Source organism: Puntigrus tetrazona, chromosome 6 (genome assembly GCF_018831695.1).
Source record: "Puntigrus tetrazona isolate hp1 chromosome 6, ASM1883169v1, whole genome shotgun sequence".
NCBI lineage: Eukaryota > Metazoa > Chordata > Actinopteri > Cypriniformes > Cyprinidae > Puntigrus > Puntigrus tetrazona.
This window is the reverse complement of record NC_056704.1, coordinates 3,405,556-3,431,192: the sequence shown is the minus strand read 5'-3', so window position 1 is coordinate 3,431,192 and position 25,637 is coordinate 3,405,556. Positions and strand designations below refer to the sequence as shown.

Below are 25,637 nucleotides of genomic sequence, written 5' to 3'. Positions count from 1 at the left end.
TGTTTAGGATTTAACTCAACCAAATGTTCAGATGTTACGAGTTATGGAAGAATCACGGAGTAAAAAAAATGGAAATAAATCAAATAAAATTTTTATTTTGCAGTTTGGACTTTTATATAAAAATTATATAAAAATATTTAGATTTTGTATTAACAATTCACAATTTTGTCTGAATTGTAAGGGAAAGGAAAACTGAGAGGAAAGAAGCCCAAACTGAGAGTCTGAATCACCTATTTTAACCTTAATTTGAACTTTTTTTTTTTTTTACATTTTTTATTTTTAGGTCACTATTTGTGAAAAAAGACAGAATTTCAAGACGATAGCTTGTGATTTTGTGAACGGTATGATGGTAAGATTAAAGAAATGACAGAATTGTGAGATATAAAGTAACAATTACCTTTTTTTATTTTTCATTCTGTGGCAGAAAAAAAAAAACAGTTGCCAGATTCTGATGCAAACTCAAAATTCTGCAAGAATTAGAACCGCGGGTTTATCATAATAATGAGAAACAAAATCAAAATGTTTAATTCTGTGGTGGAAACAGGCTTCCGTAGATTGTACTGTGTTTTATGGGGAGTTCATTTTTGGATCTGCGGTTATTTTCTCTGCACACTATTTTAGAGGAGCCCGAAAGCCTAGTCAACGCTTTAGAGTTGAATTAAATTGTATAAATGTAAAAGCTGCCTGATACAACACGGGTTAGTTTGCTGGATCTGAATCAGCACTGCTCTTTGTCAAGCTCACACACAGCTATCAGTCATCATATTAGAGCTGTCTCTGTCACAGCAAAATGCTTCTGCTGGAGACCTTGGTTGCGATTGTGTTTTTTTAATCTTTTTTTTTTTATCTTCAGCTTACCCTATAATGCACTATTGTACCCGAGCAAGTGAATAAAGTAAAGAATAAGGTTTTTATCTTAACAAAATGGTTCTAATGCCAAGGTTTTTAATAACATGGTAAGTTTTCTATAGAAATGGCTTGGTAAATAAATCTATTTTTCTACAAAAATCTATAGAAGGTTCTTTAGTTATTTTGCTTGATTTTTCACATTTTATTTAGCTCCCAATAAGACCAGAGTGGTCCATTACAGTATGGAAATTGCTAGTTTTTTAGAAAATATCATACCGTTAAAATGTTGGGGTTCACTTTAAGGATGCATTGAATTAATTAAAGGTGACAGTACAGTGTTCAAGAAAATTTCGGCAACACTTTCTATGTATTTATAATACATTATAAGTGTAGGCATTGTAATGAACGCATAATGCATTATAAATAACGTATTTATATGTTGTATCATCTAATGAACACTTTTAACAGGTTTCAAAATCAAGTATTCCTGCAATCTACATAAAAATATTCTTTTATATAGACATATTGATCACACTCAGCTTCGAAAGCGTTGCACTGTTTGCGTTGCGAACACGAACGACACATTAAATGATGATTGGTGCGGAGGATTGTTTCCAGAAGGAATTCGCAGGTATTCATGCAGTCCACCTCCAAGCCCTGGAAGACAGCTCCGTGGATCCACTGAATCTCAATCCCGCCCTCTCAGTGCTGTATATCTGCAACGGTGAGAGACGCTGACTCAGTGATCTTTGGTGAACCGTTCTTCATTGCACTTGGCTGACAGCCCCATAAAAATCACAGCAGAGCGGAGAGCATCATGGAGCATTACCAGAGCGGGCAAACAGCCTGTGACAGAAGAACCGGCGGCAGCGCTCCATCACTCCTCCTCAGCAACAGTGTATGATCCTTCTCAAGCTGTCAGAGAATGGGAGAGAAGCCCAGGGAGCCAAAAAATGACCCACATACAGTGGAATATCTGTCGCGTTTCTGGATTCTCTCAAAATCTGTAGTAGCTCTTAAAGGAACAGTTCACCCTTAAAAATGTTAAAAACTTTATTTATTTATTTAGCATCATCCCAGCTAACGCTCCCATATGCAAATGATGCAAATGTCAGGAATCAATGGTTAATCAATGTTCTTATAACTACTGTACTATTTGATATGCTGTACATTTTTGTAATGTGGAAAAGAAATGTTTTGACAGCAGTGTTCATTGAAATGCTAAGGAATCGATATAAAAAAGGTTAAAAAGTATTGTTTTTATCAAGGTTTCGAAATTACAGTTTCAAAATTACAACCAAAAAATGTTCTCTAAACATAAAAATGGGTGTTTCAAATGTTCACATAATGTAATGTGTTCACAGAACCAGGAAGAGACATTCTTAATACAAAAAAAATTGACATTTTTGATATTGTCTTTATAACATCATTTACCTAGAGAAGATGTGAAATAATATTCAGTATACATTTTAGATGATAATGCTGTTTATTTTTATGATTTTGGTATTTGGTGCCCTTTAGATACAGCAGTATTATCTTTATATAATGTCATAATTTGAATATAATAATAATAATAATAATAATAATAATAATAATAATAATAATAATAATATAAAGTTATAATATTTATTAATAGTTTTATTAATTGTTTTGCTTTTATTTTTATATTTTCTATTTAGTCAAAAGTTTTAGCAATTAATTTTTTAAAATTAGTATAACAACAATAACAACATAATAATAATAATAATAATAATAATAATAATAATAATAATAATAATAATAATAATAATAATATTATTATTATTATTATTATTGTTTCAGTTATTTTCAGTTACAGTACAAAACTAAAATTAGAAATGGTTCCATGGCAACTGAAAATGTAAAGAAATAGTTTGTTATTTTTTTTATTTGATTTTATTAACACACACACACACACACACACACACACACACACACACACACACACACACACACACACAATAATACCATCACTGTTCAGTCAATTAAAAAAAGGCAATAGTGACGAATTGACAGCTAACAGCTGATCTATGTACAACTTCTTTAAGTTTTCAAAGCATTGTCTTATAGGTTGAAATGTTTGAAACCATAAAGAGGTCTGACTAAACCCACGATGAATTTAATTTGAGCTTTCTGAGAACACACGACACCCCTCTCAACTACCGCAACGTCACAGAAGCAATCTAGAGAAGTGCTCTCCAAAAAACGGCAAGGTTACGAACCTCAGTAGCAGCAGAGGCAGTGAAGTGTTAAGTGCTCCGCTGCTGCAGTAAGTCAGTAAACCCCCTCTGAGCAACCTCCCGTTTTCAATCACTTTCTCTGAGGCCCCCTGGGAAGCCTAATAGTTGGCATTATCAAACCACATAATCAAACAAACAAGGGAAACATCACGCTTATGTATACTGGGCCTCCGCGAACGCCCCCTTCCCTCTGTAGTCTCTTTCTTTGTGTCTCTGTGCAGGCAGAACAAGAACACTGATTACTTGTCTCAGCTGGGGGAATGCAGGACTAAAGCTCATAGCTGCTGCATTAATCAAAGTCCTGTATGGATTTCTCTCGAAACCGCAGGCCTACACGTTTGCAGGGTGCTGCTTCGGAGGAGAGCGTACTTTGAGCACAGGAGCTTTTATGTTGTCAGTGTTGATGCTTCTTGTTTTATTACAATATCAAATCATGCTCTGAGTCACGCACATCCATTTTCACAGATACTGTGTATTATTCGCCAGCAACACGCTGTATGCAAATATTATATTTCCACCAATTTCCGAGGAAAAATCATCTGTTCTTGTCTCATAAATGTATTCGGTTTTACATGCACGTATTTCAGTTTTGCTTGTACAGTTTATCATTTTAATTTCTTTACTAATAGGTTCATTTTTTTTTATCTTGGTTTCTGCTGGTTTGCTCAGTATTTTTGTCTTTGTTTTTTTTTTTTTTTTACTTGACATTTACTTGAGATGCAAAATAAATAATGAGTCTTTGATTTCATAAAATTTAAGTTTATGCTTAAGGCAAGAACAAAAAATAGCGTCAAATAAACGAAAACTGTAAAATAAGAAAACTGGTTCGTCCTTTGAATTAAGTCGATTTTTCTTGACCCATTAGCAGATATTTGTTCTTGTTTTAACCATAAACTCACTTGATTTTGACCAACTGCTCTGAAAAAAAAGCTTTTTAACATCATTTTGATTTTTGTAAATGCATCTTGATTCAAAACAATATTTATTTAACAAAAGCTAAAATCATAAAAACAATTGTTACTCAAAGTAACGTAAATGTTATTACATTTAATATATACATTTAAAAAGTTATTTCAGCTAGTTGCCGTGGCAACATTTCACATTTTGATTTAGTTGAACGTGAAGTACTAAAATAACTAAAACTGATGAATGGAAATTCATTTTAAAAATGATATATTACAAAATTTTCAAATAATTAAAAATATGAACAATATCTATAATAGTAAAAAATTATATGAAAGTAAAATTGTTGTGGTTAAAGATGATGCTATTTTAAATATCATTATTTGTTATATTTGGCGTAACTAAATATGTCAACATGCTTTAATGTTCAAAAACACATAATTTTTCAAATACTGTATATTATTGTATTATTATTATCCTCTTCTGACAAGCACGGCCTGCTCTGATTGGCCAGCTGACCCAGTGCATCGTGATTGGCTAAACAATCCAAGCCCATATAAGAAATGTAACGCCCCTTTCACTAATAATCACAAGTTCAGCCTTCAAAGGTAAAATGTTGTCGGTTTTACCACCAGTTCAAGCAGTTTGTCGTGTGACAAACACAGTGATGATTTTGTGTTCTCCTAGGTTAACAAAACTGTCGTCCATAAAATGCGTTGCACAAATTTGAACATCTGAGTTGTGCCGTTCTGCCAAGTAATCTCAACCTATGATTCCTAATAAACCCGTCTTCCAACAAAAAATTACCCCAAAATGACCAAGGCACCTTATTGCTACCCATTTTAAAGTTAAAGTCTCAGTTTGTCCAAATCGAAGTGCTTCTAACAAAATACATTGTGTTCTCCCCACGAATTTACATTTAGAGAACATATGGACATCTCGTGTTCCCTTTAATTTATTCATTAGAATTTCTTTACTAGGGGTTAAAAAAGAACTTTCTAAAAGATTTAAATTATCTTTCATAAAAGCCGAAGAAACCCTGAATCAGGTCCGAGTTTACTTTTTTTTTAAAAATGTCGTATTTTGTAACGTGAGGAGATAACGGTGACACTTAAGGCAGCTAACCATTAATAGCCACCAGGCTGTGTCGTGTCTTCAAAAAAAAAAAGAAAGAATAATTTTCCCTATCTTGTTGTCAAGGCTCCTGTGGTGCTTGATGACTAATGTATGTAAATGCACTCAACAGAAAGATAAATTACCAGCTCTGTGTTCACGAGATGTTTACTGTTACTTCCGTGAATCTACACAGACATAGCCACGCACTCTCTAATAATCCTAAACCCGTCAAAGCTGGATGCTAATTATCCTCGGAGAAATTATCCGCACTTGTCTATTGGACAAAATGAAGAAAAGTTCAATTCTTCACGAACCAAAAGAACTAGCCACCTTTTCGACTCTCATTCCTTCTAAATGTTTATTAACGGGATCGCATTTTAGCACAGCGTTGGTTATTTCATCACGAAAAGGGGTGGGGGGGTGATTTTGAGGTGGAGCTACTGTGATCCGTTTCGGGAAAAATCCTATATCCCTACATTTAAACGGTTTGGGGAACAAGATGTTTTTTCCACCCCCGCGGTTTCTACACAACAAGAGCCCTGGAGGTGAATGCAGACAGTCAGTTACAGCAAGTTCAACAAAAGCCAAACGGCTGCATGTCGTCTTATCTCTGACATGCAAAACCTTCAAATGATTATCTAATGCTTGCTTCGATTATAGATTTCGCGCCGCGGGAATGCGTCTGCAAAAGTATAGTTCTGTTGTGAGGAGCTGTCCGCGGTGCTGAAACACTGCCAGGTTGACGGCTAGGAAAAAAAATCAACATTTTATACGGATCTCTATCAAAAAAACTAAACAAAAACACGTTGTGGATGAATGGAGGATTGCATCAATAGGCAAATCAAGGTCATATAAGGACAAAAAATGCATATTGTCTGTTAGTGTAGTACTTTTCACATACAATTATAGGGAAATAAAACATTGAATTAAGCGTAATATTTTAAAACACTCATTCTCTCCAGAGTGATTATGCATTGTATTCAAATTATGGTCATATTTTGTTATGACAACAATGAATTAAAAGAGGCTCCTTGCATTATTGATATCAAGTATTATGAGTTTCCTAGTTTCCATTTGCACGTCTTGGTCAATTCAGTTTTAGATACTCCTATTGAATAGTCACTGTTGTGCCTAAATGTTGTTTTTTTAAAATATTGATTAGTTTTTTTACTTTGTTCAACAGCCTTTTCCTTTATTTAAGCAAACAGAAGAGGGTGAACAGAACCAGGACGCGGCCCAGGCCGGCTCCACGTCAGACTCCCACAAGCCTCAACAGTCTCTGACCGAGAGGTTCTTTGGGGTAAGACAGACCAGGGAGTACTCGAACGGGTTTACTAGAACCAATTAGAAAAGAAATGGAAATTTTACGTTATCTTGCACTTCCAATTAAAATCCAAAATGGCAAATAACCTTACGTTATATATATATAGAAAGCAAAATTTAAGAACTTTCGTGCTGGAAAGTAGAACATTAAAAATCCCTCTTCTAACCAAACTCTGGAGCTTCTTTTTAAGAAACTCTGGTAATGTAGGACACAAAGTGGAAAACTTTTTTTTGCGTCTTTAACAAACAAGACAGGGGCTTGTAGCTACTACAAGTATTTTTGGTGAACGTACGCTTACATAAAGGTTCAAATATATACTTAAGTGAATTTAAAACATGTATATCCGTATATTCTATAGCAGCGTTTCTGATTTAAAGTATCTTATTTAATTCCCAAGTCATCATTTCATTAAACATTAAATGAGCTTTAACTTTATAAGTAGGCCTACATGAACATTGAACACCGCCACGCCCTCTATTTGTGACGTCATCGTTAAGGACCCCGGCCCCCCAAAAAGTGAAATGTGCTTCCAAAAGGTCAATTTAGTAATGATATGCATATTTATTATACAGATCAAAGAGCATACGCCATTTTTCACATTTGTCCACTTTTAGGTTCCCATCAAGATCAATCTGTCTCTATATTTAGGCTACCATAAGTGTGCATTATTAACTAATTAATACAGTTTAGGGCTAACAAATTTGTCCTGGATAACTACTTTCATTTGTAGCAGGCAAGTATGTAAAGTTTATGTCAAAGTTAGCCTATAAGATAGCTCTCATCGCACCCAATGACTGCAAGAGGCATCCCTCTCTCTCTCTCTCTCTCTCTCTCTCTCCCTCTCCTCTCTCTCTCTCTCTCTCTCTCTCTCTCTCTCTCCTCACACGAAGAGCAAGTTGCAACAGGAACTCAACTTCTTAAATCTCATCTCGGAGACCTGCATCCCAAAGCGGTGCAATCAGCTCTGAAGCCCGGCGCGACGGAGCAGATCTCTGGACGTGTTTTACAATGGGTCCGGATCTCGCGTTACGATCCATCGGAGGAGGAAAGCTCAAGTTTACGCTAAACGCGTTACGCTAGACGATCCGCGCTGCAGATGGATGTTCAGAGACGTGCACCGGTTTATCCGACAGTTTATGAGAACGCTCGCAACGCGTCGTTTGCAAGTTTAGCGCGATGTGGAAACGCGAGGCTTGTTTTTGACTTCTGCCCACGATCCGACGGTTCGGCTGACCTTTACGTAACTATGATTTAACTGAAGGCGCGTTCGTCTGCGATCTTGCCCGCGAGCATCATCCGTGGAAAGCACCTGGAGGACTCCATCAGCGGCTACAGCATCACCAATGGCGTGATCATCCGGTTCACTGTCTTTGCAATGGATGATAAATCCAACAAACTCCTTTTAGTTCCCGTTTTGACCGTTTTGTTTGTCATGATCGGCTATCAGTACATCTGTCCAGCGGGGAGCACGTCTTGTCGGTTCGGCAACGGAGAGAGTTTCCCGTTCTCGGTGTATCCGGCAGACGTCAAGAGAGAGTCTCCGGATTCGGACGAGGACGCCCCGTTCAGATTCCCGTCCAAATTCAACTTCACGCGCGAGGACCTCTATCGCCACGTGGATTTCGACATCAAGGGGAACGACGTGATCGTGTTCCTCCACATCCAGAAGACCGGAGGAACGACGTTCGGGAGGCACCTGGTGCGCAACATCCACCTGGAGCGACCGTGCGACTGCCGCTCCGGACAGAAGAAGTGCACGTGTCACCGGCCCGGTAAAGCGGAGTCGTGGCTCTTCTCGCGCTTCTCCACGGGATGGAGTTGCGGTCTCCACGCGGACTGGACCGAGCTCACGAACTGCGTCCCCGCTGTGATGAATAAAAAGCAAAAGAAAGACGCGCCATTGAACAGGCGGTAAGTGTGGCGTGGCTCCTAACGAAGTTCGTTTGGCGAGACCTTAAGCGCTTAATAATGCATTTAGAAACATCAAAAGCTGACGCGTGAAGTGTGACACTGCTTTCATCGCCCGTAGCTTTGCAAACTTTGATAAAACATTCACTTTTTAAGTGGGCTAGGTTTAAAACTCGAAGTTGGCGTTACAACTTTAAGATGTAACACCAATAAAAAACAAAAATGTTTCAGATGTTGTTAACGGATTAACTGTAGCATGGCGATTTCACCTCATGCTTACAAATAAAGGATCATTGCTGGCATCTGTGGTTCCAGAAAGAACCTTAACATCCATGGAACCTTATTTATAAGGAAAAAGGATTCTTTAAGAACTGTTCTCTGAACCCAGAACCCAAACAAGATTTTAATTAATACGCACAGAAAGCCACACAGACATAATGAGTTGCTGATCTGTAAAACCTATGCATATGAAAAAAGCTGTAAGTTGTCACCATTTATATTTATATGCATCAGCACAGCGTGGAAACTATATGTGCCGGCAACAAATGATAAATCTTTATTATTTTTTTTGTCAGTGCTTTGCAATATTTTTGCCAGTGTCATGATTTTGGATTCTCCACTTGTGTGCGTCTAAAAATGATCCACATCTGTGAAGATCAGCTCCCTGCTGAGGGCCATTCTGAGTCACACAGTTTTGAATATGCGCCTGACTGAGCGTGAGACGGCTTCAGACGGCCCTAAATGTGTTTATGTCAAACTAAGCTAAAAAAAAATAGCTTGGCCACTGTATGATTTTACTCAGATAAGATTTAAAGAGACAGTCCGCACAAAAACTACAATTCTCTCACCATTTGCTGAATGTAAGTCAGTGGGTTCAGGTGTCATTTAGACCTCGATGTATTTCGATATAATTTCTTTTCAGAGCCAGGAAAGTGAGGTTTGATGAATTTGAGTGAACTGTTTGTTCGAGACTTGTTCACTGATTCTTTTTGATGCCGACAGCCAGTAAACATTGATCAATTTGTGCTATAAAACACACACCTCTTACAGCGTGTGTTTGCAGCCGCATGAATATTCCTTTCTTATTACCCTCCTCGTCTCAGCCGGCCTTGCAGAGCTTCTTCAAGCATGTTTACGATCCTCCTCTTTACCACAGAACATAAATCGATACTCTCAGCTGACTGAGTCAGAGGTGTTGATCCACTGCACAGGGCTTGTACACTTTATCATTATAATGTTATTATGGGGCAAGAATAGCCAAACTACTGCTGTATGCACCCTGTTAAGATGTGTCTGAAATTGCTGAGACAGCAGAAAAACAGCTTTCTGGCAGGTTTGAGCTGATTAATCGTTCATTAGTTTGACAAAATAGACCAAGCGTGATGCAAAAACTGCTGCCACGCTTTTAAAAAATAAGGTTGGCGTCTACGCACTCCAAAAAAAACATCTGAAGTTCCATGAAGAACCTTTAACGTCCACAGAACTTTTCCGTTGAAGAAAAGGTTCTTTATAGTGGAAAGAAAGTGGTTGTTCTATAAAAACATGTATTTTTAAGAGTGTGTGGTTTCATTTTAGCACCCATTGAAAATTTATAGAAGATAAAGGATTTTTGTTTCCTCGTGGAACCCAAGATAGTTCTTCTCTGGCATGCTGGACCTTTTGGAAACTTTACTTTAGGAGTGTAAAGAAACGTGCATGCATAAATGTTGCAACGCACGCTCCAGAACGCAGTGGAACACTGTATGTATTGCACCGCAGCTTCTCACTTTTCCGCATGCAACAATGGATGTGGTTTCATTTACACGATCGTGTTACGTTGAGAGGTCTACGGCAGACAATACTGAAAAAAATCCCATCTGCTGCCACGATTCAGGATATTAATCCCCTCCCAGCACACACACGCCGAATCTCTCATCTTCTAAATCCTCCGTTCGTTCGTGATGCCTCGTCAAGCAGGCACTCCAGCGTTGGAGCAGATAAAGGCAAAACGAGATGCGATAGACCCAGAGAGATAGCTCTGAGATCCAACTTAAGACACATTAATAGCTTTTATTGGGTACTTTGTGAAGACAAGTGCTTCTGCAGTGCACATCCCCTATAATCATGTCTTATTGCTTTGGCATTTGAGATATTGTGTTTAAAGTAAAGATGCAGAACTGTGGAAAACGTCTTCATGCGTGCATAGGAGAAACGATAACGTGTAATGAGTGTGTGTGTGTGTGTGTGTGGGTGGGATGAGCACTTTTGTGTGTATGCATAAGGCAGCATAAGGCATCGGGCATGTTTGGAATTGGAGCACTACAGGCATTACATTAGCAATGCATGAAGGAGTGCAGCATGTCCTATGTGCAGCGATAGAATAACAATCCTTTATATAGACTGCTTGGCATTCTCACAATAGAAGCATGTTCCGTTGGCGTCTCTCATTAATCTAGCCGCTTGTAAGGTATTTAGAAGGCCTGCTGCATTGTCAATTTGTGTTATTTATTTATTTATTATTTATTTATGACTCCCTGAATATCCATAAGGAAGCAGCGGGAAAACCACAATGAGAGCTTTGACCAGAACGCAACAAAGAAAGGGGGCTTAAAGTGATAGTCCACCCCGAAAATAAAAACTGATTTCTCGTCCTTATGTTGTCCTAAACTATTATGTGTTTCTTTCTTCTGTGGAACACACAAAAATAGTGATTTAACCATTTAATTTGGACAAAATTGTGTGATTATCAGTTATGAATATCAATACGATCGACGTAGCTATAAAATAAGTGATAAAATATTAATACCAGTGCTATCAAATGATTAATCACGCTTAATTGCATACAGAATAAGAGTTTTATTATGTATACATAAACACATACAGTATATATATATATATATATATATATATATATATATATATATATATATAAAATATTTACATGTCTATACTTATATTTTTAAATCATTTATATTATATATATAAATATAACCTGTTTTTTAAATGTATGCATGCACGTGTGTATGTGTATACATATAATTCTTAGCCTTTGCAATATGGTAATTAACGATTTAATTGTTATTTTGATTAATGCTGCTCTAGTATAGAATTTCTTGTGGAACACAAAAGAAGATGGCCATATAATAAAAGTCAGTTATGTTCACTGTTCTTTTGGACCCCATGGATTTCCATTGTTTGGTTAAAGGCATGCAGTTTTTTTTTACATCTACACAAAACAAAGGAGGTCAGATTTGGAACATGATTGTGAATTTATTATGAAAGAACTGTCATTTTTGGATGAGCTATCCCTTTAAGTTACATGAAGCACAAATACAGGGTTGGCCTGTTTATTTTAAGTGAATGTATGCCACCATCTCTCTCTCTCTCTCTCTCTCTCTCTCTCTCTCTCTCTCCACCCCCTTCCTTCCATTTCTGTAGATAAATCCCATTCTACATATCAAACTTGTGTTTAAGCCCTTGTTGCCGTCAGACACTAATCAGAGAGACATCAGTCGCTTCCAGTAAGGTATTCTTGAGATGCTTGTAATCTTCGGATTCCTTCAGGAAGATTAGTGCAAGCGAGAGCGGCAATCTCATCATCTGAGTGAGAGATTACCATCCAGATTTATGCAAAAGTCTCTGTCTTAATACCAGATGTGCGTCCTCCCGCCGCTCTGGGGATCGCTGCCATCAGCTCCCGTGGGTTTCTTCTTAATGTGTTTTTTATGTCGTGCCCTTTCGCTCCTTGAGAATTCAGAGCATGGAGGGTGTTTTTAATGAAAATCAGGCTGATGATACCCATCACTGGCACCAGCACTCTAGAACGGTTTTCTTTATCGGCATTCTGTTTTTCCCCCCAGCTTCATCCAGCAGAAAATGTTATTGTGCAAGTTTGAAAAGCACATTTATTTTGATCAGTTCTCAGCTGTTTCCTTTAAGAATCAGACTTGGTCTCAGATGCTTCTCTCAGCATTCTTTACGAGACGTATATTAAGACTTACATATAAAGATAAAAAAAGATTAATTGCTTAGATGCAAACTCAAAATTTAGATAAAAGAGCCTTTTTTTCTCCCAACTCTTCACATTACTTCACAGTTCAGTTTTTCAGAATTGCAAAGTTTTTTTTTTTAAATACCTTTTCTTTTTGCGAAATAATTGCAAGAATGTACATTTTTAGATTTTAGGATTTTATTTTTGATCTTACTTTCATTTGTCAGTTTTGCTATTGTTAAAAAAAAATGAGATTTGCAACGTCGTTTATGCAGCGTATTTAGTTTCACGTTATATCTGAAAATAAAACTGCAAAAAAAACTGAGCAAATTACTGTATTTATGTAACAAGGGAGACAGAGGCGAGGGGATCCATGCGAAACATGGCTTTTTTTGTGAAACAGTTAAACACCAGTAAACAGATATATAGGGGTCAAGTCACATGAGTAAATTAAGGGCAAGCGTGGGTCTTCGATCGCTGAACGTAATCCAGAGAGTAAAACAAGAGGCATAATCCTTCAATACGAGCAATGGGTAATACAGGTACAAACAAAACAGAAGTCCTAAACAGCAGGCAAGGGGTTAATCCAAGATGCATGGGCAAGAGGTCAGAACATGAAGGAAACAAACTAGGTCTATGAACAGATAAACTAGACTCAAACTATGAAATATGGGATGGCTCTACTGGGAGAGCGATAAATGCAGGACAATACTCAGCTTTAAATGGGAGAAGGTTCCAAGGTTTATATAGACCACTTAAAAATGTTTGCAGAAAATGCAGGAGAGTCAGCGTTTACAGCGAGATAATTACACCGTTGTGGTAATAAATATATTCATATATTTAAAATATTAGGCTATAGGATATTCTGATTAGATATTTCTTTAATTAAGGTTAGCGAGTGGGATACAGCTTACGGATCAGTCTGCCATACTACCTCAATGGATAAAGAATAAAACGAAATGGACAATCAGCCAAGCCAAAGCTAAAGTCACAAACTAATTCTAAGATAAAGAAAATGGCATAAAAATGATGGAAATAGGACTTTTGTGTTTATTGCTGTAAGTGATAGATTAGAGCGGACAGTGGGCTCGAGACAAAGTTCTCTAATTGTCATTTTTGACATAAGTTCTAAAATTAATAACTTTGACACTATGATTTAATTGAATTCAGAAACTTATTTTCTATGATTAGAAACTACAAACAGACCTGGGAGAGGCAAAAAAATGCCTGATACTGTCACATCTCTGGACTTTTGTTGTTGTTTTTTTTCCTGTCACGATTTCCGTGGTTTTTCGGGAGGAAAAGGGAGCACTCGAGACGCAAAAATAAACTTAGATTTAATCCAACAAGGGCAAAATAAATATGCAAAGGTAGGCAGAACAAAAACCACGAAAAGCGCTCGGGAACAAAACAGAGTAACGTGTAACGATGGAACGTTGTAACATTGACGATCCGAAAACGTGCACACAAAACACAGGGCTTAAATACACAAGGAAATTAACTAAATTAACGAGACAAGGCTGAAGACAATTAAACAATTAAACACCAAGGGAAGGCAGGGCACAGACAGCACGTGGCTCGAGACAAAAGTCCAGAGATGTGACAGATACACGTCTGAAATAATGCTGTGATTTGATTGATAAACACCCTTACCATGGTTTTACTATAGTAAATATTTAGTTATCTTGTTTTTGATTGCATTGATTTTTATTTGTATGCCACAGTTTAAATGAATCTTCATAAGAGTAGTGTTAAGATGAATGCATCAATGTTGAACGTTTTGGCTAAATAATCTTAAACATTGTAACGCGTGGAGAGCGTGACTTGAATATTAATTACGATTTTTTGGCATGAATATTATATACAGTGAAATGACTGTCAATGAAGAATGATGACAAACATTTTATACAATTGAATAGAAACGCACTAATTCTCATCGCACTATTTAAACGTGTTTATATATTGCAAATATAATATAAAAGAAGAAAGAAATCAGACCTGCGAATTGTCCGAGGTGAGGTATGAACTGTGAAATTGTGAAATATAACTACAATTAAAAATGCTGTTTCTATTTTAAGATGTTTTTTAATTTATTTTATGTGCCGCAAAGCTGCATTTTCAGCAACTCTTCAGTGTCACTTGTTTCTTCAAAAATAATTCTAATATGCTGATTTTGGCGTTCAAGAAACATTTCTTATTATTACCAAATGTTGAAAACTGCTTAATATTCATGTGAAAACTATAAACATATCAAAAAACGCTGATTATGTACAGTAAGAATGTAGAGTTGCAGTATAAATCGTACTGCACAAACATTGCTGCCCCGCAAGAATAATTCACACAGTACAGAGATCATACTTTGACTCAGCTATTTTGATTATCATTCACAAAATGTCAAGGGAAAAAGAGCCTTTTCATTATGCGAAAACAGAGCTGGGAATTTATGATCTATTTTATTTCAGTGACCGGACACAAATATCATCAGACCAGTCTGAATGATTGCGCCTCTATCGCATGTGGCAATAAAATAACGGCGGCCCCGGTGGCTCAGCGTACCTTTAAACACTTCAGAACGGATCATATATTATAAACTTTGAGACACACTGTGATGTGGCCACCAATCAACTTAAGAGCCGATGCGGAGAGATATGCAGCACGTAGCGCTTGATGCCAGAGGTGTGTTGAATCTGCTCCAAGAGCCTTTGGGGTTTGGTGCTGGAGCTCTTAAATGCTATCTAGTTTCAGAGTCCTTATGCAAAGTCAGGAGCAGATTTATGCATGAACACACTGCACACTTTCACTCGCTCACACACACACACACACACACACACACACACACACTGTCGCTGCCTTTGTTAAATTCTCCTTTTACTCCATTTCCAGTCTTGCATCCCCTGGGGTTTCCAGCGTCTTCCAAGAATAGACTACGCTCCGGTCTGGGATCAGCAGTGAGGCACACTGTAAGGGCTGCAGTGAAACTGATACGTGTGTACTAGCTAGTCTCTGAGCCTATAGGTCTCTCTCACATTGTTTTACAAACACAAAGATGGCTAGTTTTGCTTAAAGTATTGTTTTTAGCTGAAAAAAATGCCTTTCTTCCACTGCATCCCTTTATCAATCAGTATTTGTCTCGGTTTACAGTAGAATGTGTAAAAAAATGTATGTCTTTAAATAAAATATGATGGAAAAAAAATGTCTTTAAAACAAGATACATTTACCTGAGAAGTAAAGTTATGCTAGTTTGCATAAAAGGTTATCTTAAATTCATATTTATGCATCCTCCGATCAGCGAGAAGTGTTTTCTAGTTTTTTTATGTTGAAATTACAAGACAATTTATTTACAAGGAACTATATCTGCAATTTGGGTATGAAAAATACAGCTCTGAATTATTCCACACGCGTTTAAAAATAAATCTTAATATTATGCAATGTTGCCCCGTGAGTAAATTGACAATAGCCAGTGTTTCAGTACTTAAATGACAAATTTAGATTTATGCTTAAAACAAGAAGAAAAAATGCATGAGTGTGGTAGAAAAATAGTACTTTAATTAATTAAAGATGCATTTTGTTTTTGTTTCACGAGTAAACTGACAAATAGCATTTACTAGTTTTTAATATTGAAAAAATATTTATAAATGTGGAAAGAAAAATAAAAATATAATTTATTAATATGACTAATCATATGTAATTAGCATTGATTGTAATTGCATTTTCTTTTTAGATATTCTTCCCACTTTGCTCATTGTTCCTCTTTTTATGTTTGCATTATCTAAAAACAAATTTCTCATTTAAATCAATTGCTTTTAGTTGTTGTTTTTTATATCACATTTTTAATATAGACTATATATTTTTTGGCCATTACATGAAAACATTATTGAGTCGAAATTATTTTAATATCAGTAAATATATTTTAAATAAATATTTTATATAGGCACTGCTCATTGTGTGCATATGAAGGTTACACTCTCAAAAAAATAAAGGTGCTTCACGATGCCCTAGAAGAACCTTCTAAATGGTTCCATGAAGAACTTTTAACATCCGAAAGGTTCTTTGTGGAGGCTCTCCCAGTAAGAAAAGTAAGAAAGAGACGGTTCTTTTGATTAAACGGTTCTTTGTAGAACCAAAAATTGTCCTGCATTGCAGTGAAGAACATTTTAAGCACCTTTATTTTTAAGAGTATATGATTTGCCGCCTATAACACTAGTTCTCAGCGTCAGTGCCAGATGGAGCAGGAATCTCTGAGTGAGGCTTTGGCTCAGGCTTGTTTTTCTAATAGTATCACAGATCAAATTGGGCAGCACTGAGGGTGTCAGCATCTTTGTGCAGCTTTTATAGTTGAGTGTCAGTCGGGAATCCAGTGCCAACCGGTTGGCATCAGCCATGAGAAATCACTTCCTTTGCAGACCTCTTTATCAGGAAGACAGAAAGACATGGTTTTCTATGCGTGTAGGTGGACAGGAGACAGACAGAGAGTGAGAGGGAGAATACATGTTTTGTAGTTTGCCGCAGTTGTTGTTTCTGCAAACTTCACTCGTAGGCTTGTTAAAGGGATCAAAACATTTCCTTTGTCTATGTACTCTGAAACTTAAAATGCCCCTATTATGGATTTTTGAAAATGACGTGAATGAAAATATGAAAAGTTTAAAACCTGAAAGCGCACAGCGTAGCAAGTTATTGTCTCTCAGAAGAAAGAGTCGACCCTGAATCGTTGAAGCGAGTCGTTTTTTTAAAACGCGTTTTGCCCACCCACTTGTTGGTCTTTGTTGTGTTCGTGTGAGTGAAAATGCTAATTCATTCTTTGCCACTAGGTGCTGCTTTAATAGCTTCAAAAGCTCACAAACGCTGCTTTAAATGAAATCTGAATGTTTGCGCACACACACACAGGATTTAACTTGACGACAAGAGCTTCCGGTGCAGAGGAACGTACAAGCATAGTGCAGACAAAAACATACATAGTAAAGAAAAACAGAAATTAAATAATGTACTATATACAGACATAGAAGTATGGGGAAAAATGTCATTGTTTGAATAAGTGTACACATGTTATAAGTGTGCAGATTTGCTATTTTGCTAAACATGCAGTTTACAAGTGTACTTTAGGTTTCATGTATAAATATGGCAGATGTGATGGACGATTTATAATTAGAAGTTTATTTATTGAGGCTAAATATAGCCTGCGGGGAAAAAGCTGTTCTTGTGCCTGGCTGTTCTGATGGTCAGTGCTCTGTAGAGCCGACCAGAAGGCAACGGTTGGAAGAGAAAGGGTCCAGAGTGATCTTCTCAGCCCTTTTCCTCGCTCTGGAGATTTAAAGATCTTGGAGGCTGGGCAGAGGTCCTGATTGTCTGTTACAGTCTCTCGATGTCTGATTTGGTAGCTGAACCAAACCAGACAGTCATGGATGAACGCAGGACAGACTCGGTGATAGAAGAGTAGATTTGCTTCAGCAGCTCCTGTGGTAGGTTGAACCTTCTCAGCTGATCTCAGCCGGGCCGTTTTCGCAATGGAGACAATGCGAGTGACCCAGGTCCTAAATTATGGTGTTGGCCAGGAAACTGAATGGCTCTACTGCAACCACAGCCCTGTCCATGATGGTGAGTGGGAGAAGAGCAGCGGGGAGAGAACCCAACCCTGAGGGGCACCGCTGCTGATGGTGAGAGTCCTGTATGTTTGGTCAGACTCACTAGTTGTCTCTGAGGAAGCTGGTAATCCACCGACAGGAGAGCTGTGTCAGTTTGTCTGAGAGAAGGCTTGGAGGCTGAACTGAAGTCCAAATAAGATGCTTGCATAATTCCCAGACCTGCAGGCAAACTAAAGAGGATCCAGCAAGGGTCCAGTGATGTCCTCCAGGTAAACCAGGACCAGTCCCTCAAATGACTTCACGATCACAGTTGTGAGAGCGACAGGTCTGTAATGCAGTGATTTTGGGCTTTTTTGGGGGCAGAATTATTGTGGAGCATTTAAAGCAGCAGGGAACTTCACACAGCTCCAGAGATCTGTTGAATATCTGTGTGAAGACAGGAGCAGCTGGTCAGCGCAGACTATTAAACAGGCAGGTGAAACACCATCTGGGCCTGAAGCTATTCTAGATTTCTGCTTCCTGAAGACCCCTGTTCACTTTATCCACACAGAAGTTAAGAGCAGGTTGGATGGGGAGGGAGGGGGTAGGTGAATGTGTGGAGTACAGATCAGACCGGAGAGGGGGGTGATAGACCAGCCTTTTCAAGTTGACAGTAAAACACCAGTTTCTCTACAGATTCTCTACAGACTGTGAGAGTGGTTTGTCAGACCAGTCCATACTGACGCCGGATCAGTGGCAGAGAGCTCTTTTCTCAGCTTTTCTGAGTAGTTTTTTTAACCACTCTGATCTCCTTCGTCTGTTGCTGGCCTGGTTATACACGATTTTATCCTCACTTCTGTAAGCTTCTTCTTTGGCAAGAATGACCTGGTGGGGATGCACATATCCTCACAGAAACTGTGAGACCAATAACCAGAAGGGGTTTGGAAAAATGTAATCGTTAAAGGGATCAAAATAAATGCTTACTGTAAGAAAATGAAAGTTTTTTGACCCACTCCCAAAACCAAAATATGAACCTTCATAACCCATAATAGGGGCATTTTAAAATGTTTACCACACTGTGAGATAAATAAATAAAATAATTAATGTATAAAGAATTATATAATAATAAAGTGTACTGTAAATCATCATAATGCAGCAAATTTGCATATTAGCGTGATTTCTGTATTGAAGCTGAAAATGTAGCTTTACATCACAGCAATAAATAATTTATAATTTCAGAATATTTCAAAACCCATTCTTTTAAATTTTAATAATATTTCATAATATTCCTGATTTTAAATGCTGGATATACTTTTAATAAATAGACAAATACTAATAGTAATAAATATGAATTAATTAATTTAAAGAAACGTTGAAAGGAACACTTAAAAGTTAATGTAGTTTTGTTGTTCAAACTAAGCAGACAGCTGAATGATTGATGCCTTTACTCGCTGTACCTTGCTGTCATATACAGTATTTGCACCTGAATAATTTCACATCTGAGCGCTCTTGTGTGGGCACTTGTGTTTTGATTGTGACAGCTCCCTTGTGAGCGAATGCCGAAGTCCTGCAGTGATAACCGTTTCGAAACACAAGTAAATAAATAAGCAAGACATTATTAAACCAAACAAGGTCATGAAAGCGTGAAGTGTCAAACGTCTGAGTGGAAATTTAAATTCGAGCACAGACTGTTTACTTTGGGGCCCTGGTGGCACTGAGCATGAGCATTTCATCTGTCACAGCGTGACAAGCACTTCAGTACAGCTCCGAGTCTCACGACAATACCTGAGCCAGAATAATTCATCCAGACAGCTATTTACTTCACTAAAGACAAGTGTAAACTTCAGCAGTGATTTGCACGATATATAGGACTGATCTAACGCCACAGCGTTGAAGGGATGAAGCAGACATTTACTTATTTTGCTTGGGCTTTGCACATTTGAAGCTTGTTTCTAGTAGCGAATAAAAATATAACAAGCGATTGCGACTTTTTATTAACAATTCAGATTTTTTTTTTGCAAATCGCAAGATACAGACTCATACAGAATTGAGACAGAATTGTTTATAAACTCACAATTTGCCTTTTTTTCCTCACTAATTGAACTTCCACAATACTTCTACTCTTTAACTTGTAGTTGCAAAGATACATAATGCATTTTTGAGAAAAAAGTCAGTATTGTAAGATGTACACATAAAAAAAAGAGAAAGAATCGTATACAATATCAACTCATAATTGTAAGAAAATTGTCGTTTTTCCTGCAGACTTTGTAACCTATAGTTACAAGATTATATTTACTTGCTAATGCAAAAAAATTGTGCAAGAATTGTGAGATTAAAAAAACGTAATTACCTTATTTTTTATTCACAGGCTTCCGTACTATTCTCAAATTTCTTTGAAAAAGCTATTTTTATTTGTTTCTTCTCAGGTAGGAAACTTGTTAGCTGTTAAGGACCCCATGAGAGAAAACGGGTACCTCTGTGTGTGTAAAATGCTGACACATGCAGATATTTCACGAACGCACAGGAGCACACGTTAGCAATGAATAGACAATTTCTTCTCCCATGCGCGCGGGGGATCTCAGCGGTATGTCTTGTCTGTGGCTCGCATGTAATGATAACAGATCAAAGCAAACCTCCTTCCATCAAAGCCTTTTGTTGCACAAATGAGCTAAATGAGTGAACGAGCGCTGCTCTTATCTTCTCTTTTGTGCTCTTGTTTTAGTATGTGTGTAGGCACACTTTTCTTCTGGAGTTTCTTATGTTCCCTCATCAAATGCTCATTATAAAAATATGTTTGACACGTATGGTAGGAGGAATGGCAGCAATTATCCCTGCTCTAACCTGCTTTTGTAGCGAGCACAATTCTATCATATTAACTCTGGGGCCAGTCGAAACCGAGCTACTTGTTAAAGGAGTAGTTCACCGAAAAATCTAAGGAAGATGTAAACGAGTTTACCTCAGGTCATCAGTGTTTCTTCATCAGAACGGGTTTGGAGAAGTTTAGCATTACATCTCTTGCTCACTGATCCTCTGCAGTGAATGGGTGCCGTCGGAATGAGAGTCCAAACAGCTGATAAAAGCATCACTATAATCCACAAGTAATCCACATCACTCCAGCCCATCAGTTAACAATCTGACAAGGACACCTGAAAAGTCCATCCGCTGTTGTGCTTTAAAATCCAGAACAGTTTTGCTTGTGTATATATCTCTCCTGATTCAGACCAGACAACTTTTTCTTAGGAGAAAGAAGTATTATGGATAAAGTCATGGATTTGTTTCTTACAAACACACAGCATGTCATTTGACAGGATGTTAGCTGATGGACTGGAACCCTGAGGATTTGTTTGGACTCTTATTCTGATGGCACCCATTCACTGCTGAGGATCCACTGCTAAATGTAACGATGTATTGTAATGCCAAATTCCTTAAAACATGTTGAGACGAAGAAAACTTATCTACATCTTGTAAAGCCTGAGAGTGACTACATTTTCTGCAAATTTTCCTTTATGGTGACACAGCCAATCATAAAACTGCAAGTATGCATATGCACTACAAACAAGAAAGATAATTTGCCATATCACAGTATTATTGGGTAATTAAGTAAATGGTGGTGTTTTTTTTCATTTTCACTTTTTTCATTTGCAATGCATAATACTGACATTTAAATTATATTTCTTTCCCATTTCAAGCCCAAAGTACCGGAGATGTAATCATCATAGACTGGATGATGGACCAGTTTTGTCAGTGCTTACACTTAAAATGCTTCAGGGTGGAAAGTTCCAGGGTTGCGGATTTATATATATATAATGAACAAACAAGAAAGCAAACAGGTAACTATGAAGTGTTATTTAAATATTTATTTGAATATATTTCGAAGTGTAATTTATTTCTGTGACGCAAGCTGAATTTGCATCATCAATGCGCATATGCTGTTTTCTAAACATTAATTAATATTTAAAATAAAAAAAAAACATTAAGCATTTATTTAAAATATGAATCTTTTATTATACGGTAAATGTCACTCTTGGTCTTGTTGTAATATTTCCTTTGAATATCGGCTGACAGGTGCTGCTAATTATGCGAGTAATAAGTCGTAGGGAAACAAATGACGGTTTCCTGTGTTATGAATTTTCCCCTCCTTCAGCGTTCAGGACTATCAGATCTGTGCAAATGTGGAAATACTCAGGTTTTCAGCAGCAGTTCATGCAGTCGGTGAACTCGCAGCAAATTACAAATCTGTTGTTGTTGCTTTGGCGCCTGATTTCTCCACCTCTGCCTTCCTTCATTGTGTTGTTGGGGCTACAGACTCAATTTTGCTCAGCCCTGATCCCTGGCACTTTTATTGACTTTTGGCCTGTTTCAGATTAGTTTTAAACTGCCTCTGAAGAAGCAACTAGCAAGAAAGTCAGAGAAAAATGGCAGAGCTGTTATGCTCCATGTTAGTGTCTGTCTGTGTCACTTCTATTTATTCACCCACATGCGGTTTTAATAAACATTTGCTCTTACATTCCTTGAAACACAACAGAAGACGTTTGAAAGAACGTTCACCCAGCTTTGAAAGTTAATAGCAATGTCTGTCAAGCTCCACGGGACACCATCAACTTGAAGGTGTGTAAGTAATGACAGAATTTTCATTAAATTCAAAATTGCATCAGATGCAGTAAAACGCTAAAACAAAATGTAATGTTTACAGTGTGCCTGTAAAGTATATAATGCTGTCTGCTCTCAAGTCAGTGGACTCTAATTGGCTGCTTAGCAACTCCTGTAGGTGAATAGATGACAGGCCGGCATAAAGTTTGATTTAAGAGACTGCAATTAACAATCACTGTCTCGTCTTCCATGCAGTTCTGTGGGAAATGAAAATGATAAGCCGTGCAGTGGAAACTGATCTTAGGTTTTCATAATGGAAACGCATTCGATATATGATGGTTTTGTCGAAGCATGCAGCAGACAACTGTAATTACACAAGAAACAATTATTAACAGATGACGACACAAATGAACACCGGTTGCGACATGATGAATGCACTTTGATGCACATTCTTATTAATTATTGGCAACAAAAAATACATTCTTATACTTTGGAAAGAGAACGTCTTGTAGCTGATGAGGTTTTGCATTATTACGAACAGAGAATGGCTTTGGATTTCCTGAATCTAAATTATGGTGACAGGATGCATAATTGCATTCATTTTATTTTATTTTTTTAAATATTCAATTAAAAGTAGAGTTAAAATGGAATGACATTTACAGAGCTGCACGCTGGAAGTAGCTTTTAATGAAGCATTTTATTTTTAATTGTTAATTGTAAGCACGTTGTCGCACACACACACACACACACACACACATATATAGAATTGCTGCATGGAAAAAATAGTTTTAAATTGTCGAAACATGTCTAACGTTCAGATTGAACGCAGTTGAATTCTGTTGTCTCTGCGGTGTGACTTCAAATTGCAATTAATTCAATAAATTGATCTTCCTGTGCCCTGTGGGATTCGTCCGACTCATTTTTCAGCCCCTGAATTAAAGCCCACTTTTGTTGACAGGCTAATTCAACAGTCTTTCATTTCCTTTTGCACAGGCTACTCAAATATTACTTACAACATGCAGTTCTGACATGTGGTGGTCATGGGGTAAATACCCCCATCAATTCCATTTTTAAAAACTTTAAAATCTTTAGTAGTTCAACCCAATCTGCTTTAGCCGTAATATGTTGTAATGCATAATCACCACTAGAGGTCATTAAGCTTTCCTCGCCGATTTCACAGAGCATTAAGTGAATCCGGGATGACAGAGCTCTCTATAGCTTTGATTTTTATCCTTTTATATTTTTCCCCCATCTATACCCAATCTCATTTGTGTAAGAGCCTGGAGCGGTGGCGATAACTGCGGCGAGCGGCCGATGACTCAGCACATCCAGACAGAAACGGCCTATGGGGCGTTCATGCTTTGCTGTCTGTATGGAAATGGCAAGCTGTTCCTGCCACAGCCTCTGCAATTGATGATATGACTAGAGCCGCCGCATGCCTGATGACTGCAAAATCTGCCATCTGCTTTTCTTAAGTGAAAATGCTATTGAAAGGAATGTGCACTTGCCGAATATGCTGCGGTTGAGAAAATTCTAAAAACAGCACAGTTAGAAGTATTTCTGAGAGCCAACCAGTGGGTAACATTAAAGGAAGAGTTTACTTAAAGATTGCTCACCTCCGTGGTGTTCCAAACCTGTTGGACCTTCTCTGATTAATTAGTCACATTAGTGAAGCATTCGGATTAATCAGATTCATTGAAAAGTGTTGGGTAACGCTGAATGTAGATCAGTGAATTAAAATAGTCTGAAAATCTTTTGTATGGCTTCAGAAGATGGTTAAAAACAAATAAGAACTTGTCATGTTTTCAGTGTCTGCTATATATGAGGAACTTCATCTTCAGAGCTGCTCTGAGAGCATGTATTATATTGGATTTTTTCATTCGATAAAACTGTCACCAGATACACACAGAAACTAAAATATCTTTATGACAACCCCCCAAAAATAAAAATTCTATGTAATTCGAAAAAATTGTGACAGAAATGTTGCACTGCGTCTTGAACATGCTTTATAAATACAATACAGTTTTGATTGTTAACATTTATTAAACCATTAAAGGTTAATTATTAAAAACACAAAAGTAAATTTGGGAAAAAATTAAACCGATTTTATAGGAATCAAGAAAAGGTCTTATGGACTGCTTTACATACTTAAGTGTTTTTCCAAACCGAAAAAAAATGGTTCTAGTTGACTTAGAAATGTCTAGTAAATTTTACTAATAAGTAAAAAGGAATGTTAAGTAGCACATTGAATTAAACATGAAATTTAGTAAAAAGACTTAAATAGTATTCTCTTGTACTACAGTAATCTGAATCTCCAGTTTTACCTAAAGATATTTTTTATATTCTGATTTTTTATTCTTCCTCATTTTAATTGAATTAAAAAAAGTTCCACAAAGGATTAAAAAGTCATAATATTTTTAAATAAATGACAGACATTTCTTTTTTGGGTCAACTATCCCTTTAAGGTCTTTTTTGCAATGTCCTCCACCGGAGCGGACCCTCAGCTCGGCTGTCCTTTATCAGAGCAGTTTAAATGTGCTGTGAAACTGCTTTCCATTCAAGCAAACACCCTGCTTAGTGAAACAGAAGATTTTAAAATCATCAGTTAATGTTAACCCAGTAGAGCATGAAGCAGATGTTGCTTCTGAAAGCTATCCTCGAATGAACCGCGGCCGCAGTCTTAAATAGCCGCTTTTCTCTGGGATGCTCGTTGTTTTAGATGGTAATGTCGAAAACATGCTAACGTAAGCATATTAAACCTGCTCTTTAATTACTCTGGTGGCCTTAATGTTAATGAAATAAAATTGTTTTTGGCTCGTATTGATTTTCTGTGGTGCTCCCCTCCTGATTCAAGGAGACAAAGCATCGAGTTTAGTCGACACTCGCCCTGATCGATAACACAGAGCATGCTTCTGACTGAAGTGAAAGCCTGATTAGGTCAACAGGCCATTTGTGATAAATAGTTCTTTAAAAGGAAATGCTTTGATATGTCGTTTTGGTTTGGTAGATCTATAGCTATCTATCTATCTATCTATCTATCTATCTATCTATCTATCTATCTATCTATCTATCTATTCGGGTCATGGTTCAATACGATTTCGGCACAACAACTATGCTATGCTCAGTTTCTTTTCATCTATTTTGAACAGACAGTAGTATAA

At 37.3% G+C, this 25,637-nt stretch overlaps 1 protein-coding gene across 1 annotated transcript in view; it reads left to right on the top strand.

Moving 5' to 3' along the window:
* Positions 1-7,026: 7,026 nt before the first annotated feature.
* Positions 7,027-25,637, top strand: part of hs6st3a (heparan sulfate 6-O-sulfotransferase 3a) — a 30,574-nt gene continuing 11,963 nt past the window's right edge. Inside the window, exon 1 of the mRNA XM_043240973.1 lies at positions 7,027-8,361. Within this exon, the coding sequence (XP_043096908.1) occupies positions 7,826-8,361 (536 nt within the window). The 5' untranslated portion in view covers positions 7,027-7,825. The remainder of the gene's footprint in view (positions 8,362-25,637) is intronic.